Raw genomic sequence first — 12,711 nt, 5'->3', positions numbered from 1 at the left:
ATAAAATGTATCTTGAGCAAACACATGACATCACACCAAAAGCGATTCATGTCGTCACCAGTTTCTATAACGTTGGAGAAGTGCCAGCCCTAAGGAAAGTCATTAAGATGGAAATGACCAAGCTCACCAGTTCTATGAGCGACCAACAGGGAATGATTGTCAACACCATCAAGGATGATTTGGTCAAGTATGCCTGCATGGTGATCGGATACTGGACATTCTATGCTAGCAAAATAAACTCTGTCTTTGTAGCTATGGTGAATGTCGCCTACAAAATGATCATGGAAGATGCATCATTTGATCTATGCACTTGTATGCAGAGGCAAATTTTGGTAAACTTGAAGTCTATCAAATAGGAAAATACCTTAAGATTTAAATTTGGACAACTGTTGGTAGGTTTGTTTTTCTATTTTCAAGGCTATTTTTTAGGAGTCAGTGATATTCAATGGTCTGTTGACCAACCGGTTACCAAGCAAATCAGAGAAAGTCTTCAAGTGGTGGGAATCGGTTATCTTGAAGTCTTGAACAAATACTTTGATAAATTCAAGCAGAAGATGAGCCAGAGGATGAGGATATCTGGCGATATTCTCAAGAAGTATGAAGAGGACATCTGCTTTATCATCAGAGTAGATGAGTGCACAATGGAGGCAGTTGAGCCCAGGAAAGGAAGAAGTGGAGCCCATGGGATATGAGGTGATGTATGACATGCTAGATGGGTATGCCTCTACCCTACTTGCCTCGCCTCTTGATCCAAAGAAGAAGAGAACTAACACCTACTTGGAAAGGGTAACACTAGTTGAAGAGCCTTTAGTGAAGAAGGGAAAGGTAGTGCCATTGATATGGGCACTAGCTACTTCAGCAAGTCCTAAAGTGACCAAGCGGTCACCGACCAAGAAGAAACCGGAAGTTGCACCTGCCAAGGTTTTTGAAAGAAAGCAGAAAACTAAGAACAACTCACTAGATTCTGAGGATACAGAATTTGAAGTGTAGCCTAAAAAGACTAGGCAAACGAGGAAGAAAGCAAAGACAACTAGCAATGAACCTGCATCGTTAGCACCGATAAATATAGACATTTCCTCTTACAAACCATTGAAACATTGTCAAAGAACTATCAAGAATATTAGGAGAAAAGTGCTAAGTGATTTAATAGATCATTTTGATGATTTTAATGATAATGAAAAGGAGGAAGTCGAACAAGATGTTATTCAATATCTATGTATTAATGACTGGTCACTAGCAGAAATTAGATCTGTGACACTGGATTCTTTATACAATTCTTTAGATAACAAATGGCACATTTTCATAGAAAAGGAACATGAAATAAGAGAGGAAATCTTTGCATAATATTTTCTTGATGTGTCAAATTCAGAGCTCTATGAAGTTATGGAGAAATACAAAGGCCTCTTCTTCATGAGAAGAAGAAGACTCTTGTTACTAGAAGGGAAAGTCTCTGAAGTGGTGAAAGATACACACTCACATGCCAAAGCCGCTTTGAGGTTGCACCAAGTGTCTGAAGCCAACAAGAAGGCTAAATAAGAACCAAAAACTGGAAAACCAGATGAGGTATATGACAGTGAAGGAGAACCGGTCACTGAACAGATGGACATAATTAATGTTGATGCTTTGGATGGTGAAAATGTCACTCCGGATGCAGCAAAGGAAAAGGTTGATAAAGAGAGAGTGGACAAGGAAAAATAGGACAAAGAAAAGGCTGATAAAGTGCAAGCGGAGAAAGAGAAAAAGAATCAAGAGGAAGAGAAGAGGAAACAAGCAGAAGAGGAGAAACAAAAACATGAAGAGGAGAAGAGAAAAGAAGAAGAGAAAAGGAAACAGGAAGAGGAGAAGACGAAATAGGAAGAGGAGAAGAAGAAACAGGAAGAAGAGAAGAAGAAAGAAGAAGAGAAGCAGAAGGAAGAATAAAGGAAGAAGGATTAAGAGAAGAAAAAGAAGGAAGCAGAGGAACAAAAGAAGGCAGAAGAGGAAAAGCAAAGAGTCGAAGTGAAGAAGGAAGCAACAAAGAGCACACATGTGGAGACACCAAAGGCAACTGGTAGTTAAGCCAAACTGGTTGACATTACCAGTCCTATTGACCTCCAATCTGCAAATGAATCAGAGCTACTCCAAAGCATTAAGCTTGCACAGGAGCGACTGGAAGAATTAAGGAGAAAAAAGGAACAAGATGTTATTCAAACTGTGGTTGAAACTCTTACCAGTTTGATTCTCGGTACTAACCTCCCCAATACTGATTCCTCTTTGGCCCAACTAAAACTTCTATGTTCAGTTGTGGAAGACCAGGTATAATGCCTGGAAGAGGTGGCTGAAGCTAATGCACAGAAGAAGCATCAAAAGGCACTAAACACTACCTTACTAAAGAAACTGAATGAACTGCAGTCTGAACTTTAGAAAGAACAGAAGGACATAAGAGATGCTATGGATGAGGGAAAATTTCTGCTCAATAACATAAGCCAACCCCATCTATTTTGTGATGATGTGCTTGCACAGAAAGAAAAACTACAATCTGATTTGCAGGCATTTATAAGCACCTTCAAGATGCCCTATGATTCCTTTACTACATATGGGCAAACTGTTCACTGGTTTCAGCTCCAGTCTGCCAGAATAGAGTTGTGTTGGTAAACAGATTTGTCTCTCTTTATTTATTTAACCTTGCACATTATGGCTCACGAAAATAAAGACAAATTCCCTACCAATCAATTGAAAAATCATAATATTTGATTAACCTCTGAATTAAGGTACAACTCCCTCTAATAAAAATTCAATCAGCTCCAAATTACACACAATCAATAGAATGCTTTTCACTAGAAAGCACTAAAAGGTAATTGCATTCACCAGTTAATACAAAATGAATGTAAGCATCGATCTATATATAACTCTTTATATAAAGCCGACAGACTTCACACGTACACTAAAACAAAATGAAAAGCCTTTAAAGATGAAATTCGCTAATAATCTTCTACACACATAGAAAGTATAACAACTTCTTCCTTGAAACAGATTTTCACAGAAATCAAATTCCAAAATAACAAACACACAGATTTGAAATCAAAGAGAATTGTTAATGAGATTTTCATTCATTGATGAATATCCACCTTCTACATACATAACATTTTTAGCTAATTTAAAAGATAGTGTTTTCAAAAACTTAGTGAACCTTTCCAAAGTTGTTACAAAACATATATATAGGTCACCAGACCAATAGTTTTTAACCAAAGTAAAATTAACTCATAAGAGTTAATAGAAAACAACCCTAACTGTATAACCGAAACTAAGGAAAATGACTAGACTCGCTGGCAAACAATTGCCAGCAGTGCTAGTCATGTCGTCTGCTCAGTCTTGGTGTGATCGCTCGGGTTGGGGTTTTGGACAGACACTATCACTGCCTTCGCCACACTCCACTCTCGATGCACCTTTGAAAATTCTTGAATTATAGTTATGTGTGGCAAACTGATGTGAATTACTCTTTGTTTCCAGAGCTCCTTCTTTCTCTTCACCATCTGCACTTTGTCTCTGTGGGAATCCAGGTGATCAAGACAAACTATGCGTATTGACTCCACTTTGGGAATCCTCCTGAAATATTCCATAGCCAAGGATTTCGCCACTTTCATTTGTTTAATGTGGCTGCTGAACTGGTTAATCATCTCTATGGTATCTTCCAAGGTTTTGCTATCTTCTTTAAGCAATTGAACATCCACGCAGTGCAAATCCTTCTGCATGGTCACCCTTAAAGCTGTTAATATGCTAGGTAGACTAGCTGATTCATTATGACCCTGTTCAATAATCTAGTTGCGCCATCAATACTCTCTTTGCAAATAAACATTACATCTTCATTTAACCTTGGCACTTGATTTTCAACAAGAAAATTCATCAGACCATAATGTTGAATATTGTGTATCTGTTTTGAAATCACTACCCATTTAATTTTCTCTTTCTGCCATGAGATTAAGTCAGAATCCAATACCTTAGTGACTTCATTAGCATCTTTCAAGACCTGGACTAAATCCATTATGTAATTGGTCACTCGATGCATGATCGAGGTGAGCCATTTTGAGAAAACTTCGGCAATCATCCTATTTCGTTGAACCTCATCAAAGAATTTCTTATTACCAAGTGATTTTGGGCTAAATGGTCCTAAACTTTGAGACAACTGTAATGGGTTGTTCTACATAGAATGAATATATTGAGCCATTTGCATTAAATTTTGCTTTAACTCAGCCTTATCTCTTTCATCTTTCCAAGTACGAGAGATAATTTGTTTAGTCGAAGTCTCCAGATGTTTCACATCTATGGCTTTGGTTCCGACCCCAAAATCAACTCGTTCAATAGCATAGTCTACTTCTGAAGTAGTAACAACATCTTTGTCGGACGCAGGTTTGGCAATGTTTGAGGTCCAATGCTTCATGCCTTCATCGAAATCAATCATGGCCTCCATTTTTAGCTTTTTGGGCTTTGTAGACTTTCCCAGACATTTACTCACAACATCCTCCATTGATACTAGAATAGGAACCATGTTCCTTTTCCTGGTGATTGAATCACTCAACCACTTGGGTGCCAGAGTCAGTTCCTTAGATGGCATGGGTGGAAATCCTATTGAGGGTTGCAATGTGACACTATCTGCATGAGACTAGATATCAAGTGTCCCTCGATCCTCGCAAGTAGTGTCTACGCCAGTTGAAACCTTGTCTGTATCAGAAATAGGGGATACCATATCGCACAGTGCTTCCTCTATGTCTAGATCAAGAATAAGATGGGGAGCCAGCAGCTGAAAGCTCTTCTTGGATCTTGACCTGGTAATTCGACCACCAATAGCAAGCTAGACCTCAGTGTCAAGTTTCTCTTCTTTAATCCTTGCCTGCCTTTTTCCTACAACAAAAATGAGAATGTTAGTTAAAATAGAAGTTTTGCTTGCGGTATTCCTCTTCCCACTTTTTCTTCTTGAACTGGTTGCTCTTGTCAGCTGGAATTGGCAACTCCTATGCCAATTTTCTGTCCTTCGAATTACGTTGAAAGTGCATGTCTTAATACTATCCTCCATGTTTTTACTCCAATCCACCTCTGGAAGAGGCTCATTATGCACCCGCTTCAGAAACTTAGAGTCAAGTATATCCTCATCATTAGTAGTGACACCTGAAGTATCCAATGGCAATTTCATGTCATGAATTTGCTTCAAGGTTAACCTGGACCAACTCCTTTTCCTTACTTCAAATTCATCCTGGCAACCCTCCCAATAATCCTCCAACTGAGTAACATGTTGATTAGGCACCATCTTCTTCACATATTGAGCAATGAAACCTTTACTATCAAAATTATCTCTTTTCACAAAGGTCTTCAAATGAAACCTTTTAAATTCAAGCTCAAGATTCAACACATCAGAGATAGACCTGCAGCTGTAATGGCCTAAATCAATTGGGAAAATCCCACTTGTGTCTGAGTCCTCACCATAATCCTTTGCAACATAAGCAAGTTGCTTGGAAACTTCAATCAAAATATAGGATTCTGGAACATACCTGGGTAGCCTAAAGGGTTCACCTTTAAATCCTCCAACCCTTAGGTAAGTGAAGTGACTAAACTGTGTAAAGAAACTGCCATAAATGTAAACAAGTTCAATGGCTTTTGCAGACATCCTCCTATGAAAGTTACCTTGTAATTCAAAGGTCAACCTCCTAGCAAAAATATCATTACAGCGTAGATAGTCATTAACATGCCCTTTTAAAGTCAAATTAGGATGATACTCATAAATCTTTATGCCTTGAATCCATTTTGCATGGGACAGTCCAAACCATTCTCTCACACAAGCAAGCATATATAACAAGTACGATGACATATGGAAGTTTGCCATCCCAAGGTAATTACTCAAACCTTCGTGCAACCTTTCCACTATAACAATTCCCCAATCAATGAATCGATTTTTATCTAGAGTGACCTGGATGAAGAAATATATCCAATCCTCCCAATAAAAGGAGCAGGAATTACCATTTACTCTGCTCAACAATATTACCAAGTCTCAGATTGCAGGAGTTAAATGTTCACGAGTTAGAGGTCTTGGCAGCCTTGAACCTCCTTTTTGGAATTTCAAAAACCAATTACATGCAATAACAATTCTGTAATACTGCTTTTTCTCAGAGAAAATTCCATAGGATTTTCCAATTGTCCAATCTTCATAGGGTTCCCGGTGTGGGATACCCATAGCTACCATTACTGTTTGTCTATCTATGGATAACAAAACCTCACCATTGTTTTGCCTTATGCATCTATTACTCTTGTTATAGTGATTCATACATTCTAAAACTAATTCAAGGCAAGGAGCAGCTATGGGAAATGCGACCACTTCTAATAACCCGCTCTGTGCAACATCTCTCATCATAGGATCTGTGGCTGGTTTCTGGACTCTTTCTAGAAAATCATCTAAATCCAGTTGGACCAATGTTATATCACCTAATTCTGATAAGAGCTTACAAGGGAAGATGAGCTCATCAATTTGGGAAAAATAGGCCTCATGTTTAGCTCGTGATTTTCTCCAATTAATCCCAGGCAAAGAAGGAAGGTGGAAACATAAACAAACAGCTAACAGATTACCCAGATCTTTAAAACAAACTGCAACAATTTAGAAAGTTGTTGAACATACCTTCCTCTATCCTCTGAAAACCCCTATCGTAGTCTATTTCTCCTGCTCCAAAAATCCTTCTCAAAACCTTCTCAAGAAAATAATAATATCGATGTGACATCTACTCATTTTTAAAGATGAGAAAATCTTAGCCATCATTACCACAAATTGTCTCCCTTAGACTTCGTTCGTGTGGCCTTACTCTAAAAAGATTGTATCGGAGCATGCCTTAAACACTAGATCACTTCACTTCTAACACTACAAATCCTCACACATACTTTCTATAAATGATAGATTTCAAATCATTAGAGAAGGAATATTCCTCTCTTCTGCGGCCGTTAATCATCTCTTGAAATGAATGCCATCACCTCGCGTCAAGTCACATGTCTTTTGAGAAACCTATACATTGAACTCTACACTTTGTGAAACAATCATGACCCATAATTAGCATGAGAAATGTTGAACTTTGAACAGAAAAGGTTCAAGTTCAAGGTTCAAAGAATGTAAAATAATGACAAGGACTAGCAAAGACTTAAAACCATGTGGGAGGAAAAACATTCAAAACAACGCCCGTTGAACTTTGAACCTTGAACCAAAAAGGTTCAAGTTCAAGGTTCAAGTTCAACGTAGTGAAAGTTAACAATGGCTGAGCTATATGAGGAAAATTAAACAAATGACTTGTCTAATGGATTAAATGGGTATTACTCCGAGCAAGGACATATATGAAATGAAAATTTTATATGGGCCCAACAGTGGCTCTGCATGGGGACTGGGACTTTAAAGTACCAAGCAATGAACCTCAAAATCTCTGGTTTCGGAAAATGACTAACCAAGGTTTGACTTACAATAAAACCGACACACCTAAACTAACACAACAAAAGAAAGTATGTACAAACCGACAGGGGATGCCTATTTACAATTGATACAGTTTTAAGTCCTACCCATTATAGGATAGGGGTAGTTCAAAGCCATCCTAGTAAGCAAGTTTAAAAGAATTGGGGGCCTTTACTTCATGAATCACATAAGGTCCCTTCCACAGCGACTCAAACTTTCCATGAGCACCTTTTGGATCTCTCCTTTTATCCCACATTAACACCAGATCACCTTTCATGAATTTTCTGGGCCTTGCTTTCTGATCAAAAATTCTTTTAACTTTCATCTGATGCTCTGTAATCCTGTCAACCAGTTTTTCCCTTTCTTCTTCAATTATAGTTAGGTACATAATTCTTTTTTCAAGAGAACTCTGGAAAAACGCATCTTCTATCACTGTCTGTAGCCTAGAAGCTGCTAACTCTAAAGGAAGAGAGAGTTGTGTACCAATACCATATACTAGCTCAAATGGTGACATCCCTATGGCCCATTTTGGTGAGGTTCAATCTGCCCATAGTGCTTCATGCAACCTCTTGTAGCCTAGAAGCTGCTAACTCTAAAGGAAGAGAGAGTTGTGCACCAATACCATATACTAGCTCAAATGGTGACATCCCTATGGCCCATTTTGGTGAGGTTCAATCTGCCCATAGTGCTTCATGCAACCTCTTGTGCCAATCCCTGAAATTCTCACTAACCAACTTTCTCATGATGTTGATCAAATTCTTGTTACTCGATTCTGCTTGACCGTTACCTTGCGGATAATAATAAGAAGTGTGTGCCAAGGAAATTCCATGATCATAACAAAATAGACTTAACTTAGATGAAGAGAAATTTGATGCATTATCTGTGACTATTTTATGAGGGAATCCAAACCTGGCAAGAATATTATCCTTAAGGAACGTACATACAATCTTTGAAGTGGTTTTTTTAACAGGGATAGCTTCCACCCACTTATTGAAATAATTTGTTGCTGTTAATATGTGAGTATGCCCCACACTAGAAATGGGGTTCAAAGGGCCAATGAAATCTAATCCCCACTATTTAAAGGGTTCTTCAATTACCACAGGTCTCAAAGGCAAGGCAGCTAACTGAGGTTTACCCATTAAAACTTGCACTTCTCACACCTCGCCACCCAGGCGTATGCATCCTTGAACATTCCCGGTCAGTAGTAATAATTCCTTAAGATTTTATATGTAGTAACCATAGAGGAGAAATTACCCCCACATGCCTCATTATGAAAAGTTTTCAATAGAGCTTCTTGGTGCGGTTTATCCACACATCGAAGGAAAGTGCCATCTAAGCCTTTCTTGTACAATATGTTATTTGAGATGACATACTTCGCAGCTTTCAACCTCAGATTTCTCTTTTCCCTAGGAGAAAGATGATCTGGATAGTCTCCATACGTAAGATAATATGCAACATTGGTGAACCAAGAATCCTGATGGCCAATGAACAAGGTTAAAGGTAGATTGTCCTCTTCTTTAAACTCATTCTCTGCTATCAATTTACAAAGGCACCATCCTCTAACTAGTTTAGTGTGCTTGATGTCTAAATTGAATTCTTGAATCTTGGAGACCCAAGATGCTCTATTGTTGATGCCAACATCCTATTGAGTTAAAACAACTTTTACTGCAAAATTGGGAACAAAAGTAGCTGCATGTGAATGAAGTATGTAATACCTGAATTGCTTCATAGCTTTTACCACCGCATAAGCCTGCTTCTCTATCTGTGAGTATTTTAACTCATGCTTCTTCAAGGGGATACTCATGAAAGAAATTGGCACCTCTTCAGTATTCTCACCCTTTTGTACCAAAATCCTAGACATGGTATGCTCAGATGCGTAACAATAAATAATAAAGTCCCTATTAAAGTCTAGATTACTAGAGTAGGTGCATGCACAATGGCCCTTTTAATCTCTTCGAAAGCTTTCCTACCTGCTTCATTCCATCTAAAGGCTAATTTTTTGCTCATCATATTCACAATGTATTTAGTAGTTTTAGCAAATTCAGGAATAAAACACTTTAAGAAGTTCACCTGTCCAAAGAAGGACCTTACTCCATTTCTATTCAAGGGGAGAATGAGCTACTATATCACCTTTACTCTCTATGGATCAACCTTTACCCCTTCCTATGAGATGATATGTCCCAGAAGTTTTCCTTCTGTGACACCAAAAACAAACTTTTTAGGATTCAAAGATACCCCATGCTCCCTACATCTCATCAGAACTTTTCTCAAATCCCACACATGATGCCTCCTTCTTCTAGAGAAAACAGCCAGGTCATCTAAATATACCATGATAATCTTATCCTTCAAATGCCCGAAGGAAAGATCCATCGCCCTTTGAAACCTTGCCCCTGCATTAATCAACCCAAAAGGCATTCTGTTATACACAAAGGTACCCTAGGGGGTTATAAAGGCTATCTTGTGTTGATCCTACTTTGCCACACTAATTTGATTATACCCAGAGAAGCCGTCCAACATGGACATTATCTTAGACCTTGAAAGAGTTTGTAAAATATGATCCATTGCAGGCAGGGGGTAGTTGTCTTTCAAACTTGCTTGATTTAAGTTTCTAAAATCAACACAGATTCGTATCTCACCGTTTTTCTTCCGAACAGGAACTATGTTTGCAATCCAAGTAGAGTGATGCAGAGGATAAATAATTCGGGCCTTCAGCATTTTGTCAACCTCATGAAAAATTGCTTCTGCTACCTTTGGATTAAAATTCCTTAACTTTTGCCGAAAAGGGTTGACACCTGGTTTCAAAGGAATTTGATGTTGGAACTTACCATCCTTGAAATTCTTCAAATCATCATAACTCCATGCAAAAACATCTTTAAACTTGACCAACAAATCGCTGAACTTCCTTCTCTCCACTTCAAAACAACATTTTCCCAAATTTAGGATCCTCATTGGTACCAATGTTAATTTGCTCATACTCACAAGAACTTTGAATTACAGGAGGTTCCCTATCCCTTTGCTTAACATATCCATCCTTCCTGTCGAAAAGGCATTAAAGAGAAACTAAACCCTTTGGGATTTTATTCCCTTTTAGCTGCAAAATTCCATCATGTACTTCTTCTAGTGTATAGGGAGAAAACTCTTTACAACTTGCCTCTGACCCCTCATAAAACAAGGTTGTGAAAATGTCAGCACATTGTAGAAAATTTTGAATCTATTTATCATTTTCAAACACCTGCCAGGATTCAGAATTATCAGGCACACTAGGTCTATAAACTAGTTCAACCATGTAAGTGTCGGTTGTGAAATCTGGGTGTGGTACCAAAAAGGCTATAGATACTGCCAAAGAATCAGCCTTCGAGTTAAACTCCCTAGGAATGACCTCAATTGAAAAAGCATCGAAGGCTTCGATCTCATCCCAAACATGATTCCTATAATGTCTCAATCTCTCATTTTTGATAGCAAATAGGCCCCTCACTTGTTTAACAATAAGTTCAGTGTCACCTCTCACCTTCAACTTTTTGATTTGCATTCTCCTTGCTTCAGCCAGACCTAATAACAAGGCCTCATATTGGGCCGTATTATTCATGTTTTGGAATTCCAATTTGAAAGAATAAGGAATGACCTTTCCATGGGGAGGTATCAATACGACCCTGACCCCTAATTCAGAAGATGAACAACTCCCATCAAATTCTATAGACCAGAGTGCATCAGACATACTTGAATCTGTTAACATACTCTCATCTTGAGGATCAGTCGATATCATGTAATTACCAAAGCCACAATCCTGGTACAAAATTTGAGCTTTCACATCATTTGAGGAAAAAACTATGTATTTGGCCTTTGTTTCAGGGTGCAAAAGGACTCTCTGTTTTCCAACTGTGATCATTGCTTGTGACCAATCCATCCTAATTTCCCCTCCCATGTCTTTACAGAAGGTGCTACTCAACAACATGCCATAGTTAGTAGGGATGTCAGCCACTAGGATTGTCAACTTGATTCTGTTGGTAGGGTGTGCTACTCAAGCGACCTGCGCATCCTTAATTTGCCCTAATAAAGGAACCTTCTTGGAGTCCATGGAGTAACACTTGCCAAAGGTCTTTGTTAGGGTTAAACCTAAAGCCTTTCCTATGGCTGAGGGCATGACATTGTCAGATGCTCCTGAATCTATTATATAGTTACTCAACTTGTGCCCATTAATATATAAGGACACATAGAAAGGTTCTGGTTTATTTTCAAAATTAGGTTCAAGGAAATCAGCTTGTATAGGAATAGTCTCTGATGAGCCTTTAGGGATTACTAAAGAAGGACTGACATTATTGTGTGCTTGAGAATCACTACTCACGGGTGTTTGGGTTTCACTTGCTAAGGCATGGGCATCATTTCCTTTGACAAATTCAACCAATCTATCTAGCTCCTTTGGGTTTAATTTCAAATACTCAACCAGAGTAATCTAAACACAAGATGTCTTGCAAAATTTAATGATATCAAAAGGGTTAGTAAAAGAATCAGAACTTGAAGAAGCAACCTCTTGAACAACCTTTGATATACCTCCATGACGGGTCAAAATTTCCTTTCCTTTCACAGTGTTGTGGACGGGTGTTACAACATCTTGAGATTTCAAATTCTATTGAGTTCTTGTAAGAATTGCATATGAGGAATCTTCCAAAGAGACCAACATGTTTCTTCCCCTTTCAGAGTCGGAGACATATTCCATATAATGAATTTCAGAGTCACCGGGCATACTTTGGGAACTTCCTTCATCAGCTTCTAAGATTGTCTCTCCTTTACTGGTCATTTGGGAAAAATGAACCATCTCTGGACATGAAGAACCATCATGTTCATCAGTTAAATGAAACACACAAGAGTTTACCTTGGGGGGTGGTGCTTCAATAGCAAGTCTTTGTTGTATAGGGGGTAGTTGTAATTGTCTTCCTCCACCTCCTCCCTGTTGATTAGGATATCTCCTAGGAATTTCTTGATATGATTGGGAATAGGAAGTACTTGCTTTAGGAGTCTACCTCTTAAGGGAAATTACATCATTCATTAACTGTTTGATAACAAGATCTGAGGAAGTAGTTGGTTGGGCATTAGATGTTTGTACTTCTCTTTTCCATTTGCCCACAGTGATCAAATCATCCTCTAATTTAATAGTGAGAGTTTTAGCAGTATTCAAATCTGCAACCCTTTGCCTACGAATCAGGAAACTTATTTCAGAGGGCATAGAATTGATAAAGAAACATTTGAGATTATCATCTGAT

General features: G+C 38.4%; 1 protein-coding gene across 1 annotated transcript; it reads right to left on the bottom strand.

Annotated features, from left to right (window-relative positions):
* Positions 1–10,664: 10,664 nt before the first annotated feature.
* LOC131858754 (uncharacterized) lies at positions 10,665–11,375 on the bottom strand. The gene has a single exon (XM_059212201.1). It carries the CDS (start codon positions 11,373–11,375, stop codon positions 10,665–10,667), a length of 711 nt encoding a protein of 236 aa, XP_059068184.1.
* Positions 11,376–12,711: the final 1,336 nt, after the last annotated feature.

This window comes from Cryptomeria japonica, chromosome 10 (genome assembly GCF_030272615.1).
Source record: "Cryptomeria japonica chromosome 10, Sugi_1.0, whole genome shotgun sequence".
Taxonomy (NCBI): Eukaryota; Viridiplantae; Streptophyta; class Pinopsida; order Cupressales; family Cupressaceae; genus Cryptomeria; species Cryptomeria japonica.
The sequence above is the reverse complement of the archived record's forward strand: the minus strand, read 5'-3'. Positions and strand labels throughout refer to the sequence as shown.

Bases quoted from the DNA above. Each gene is read 5' to 3' on its own strand.
- LOC131858754 (XM_059212201.1), bottom strand. From the start codon at position 11,375: ATGGGAGGGGAAATTAGGATGGATTGGTCACAAGCAATGATCACAGTT.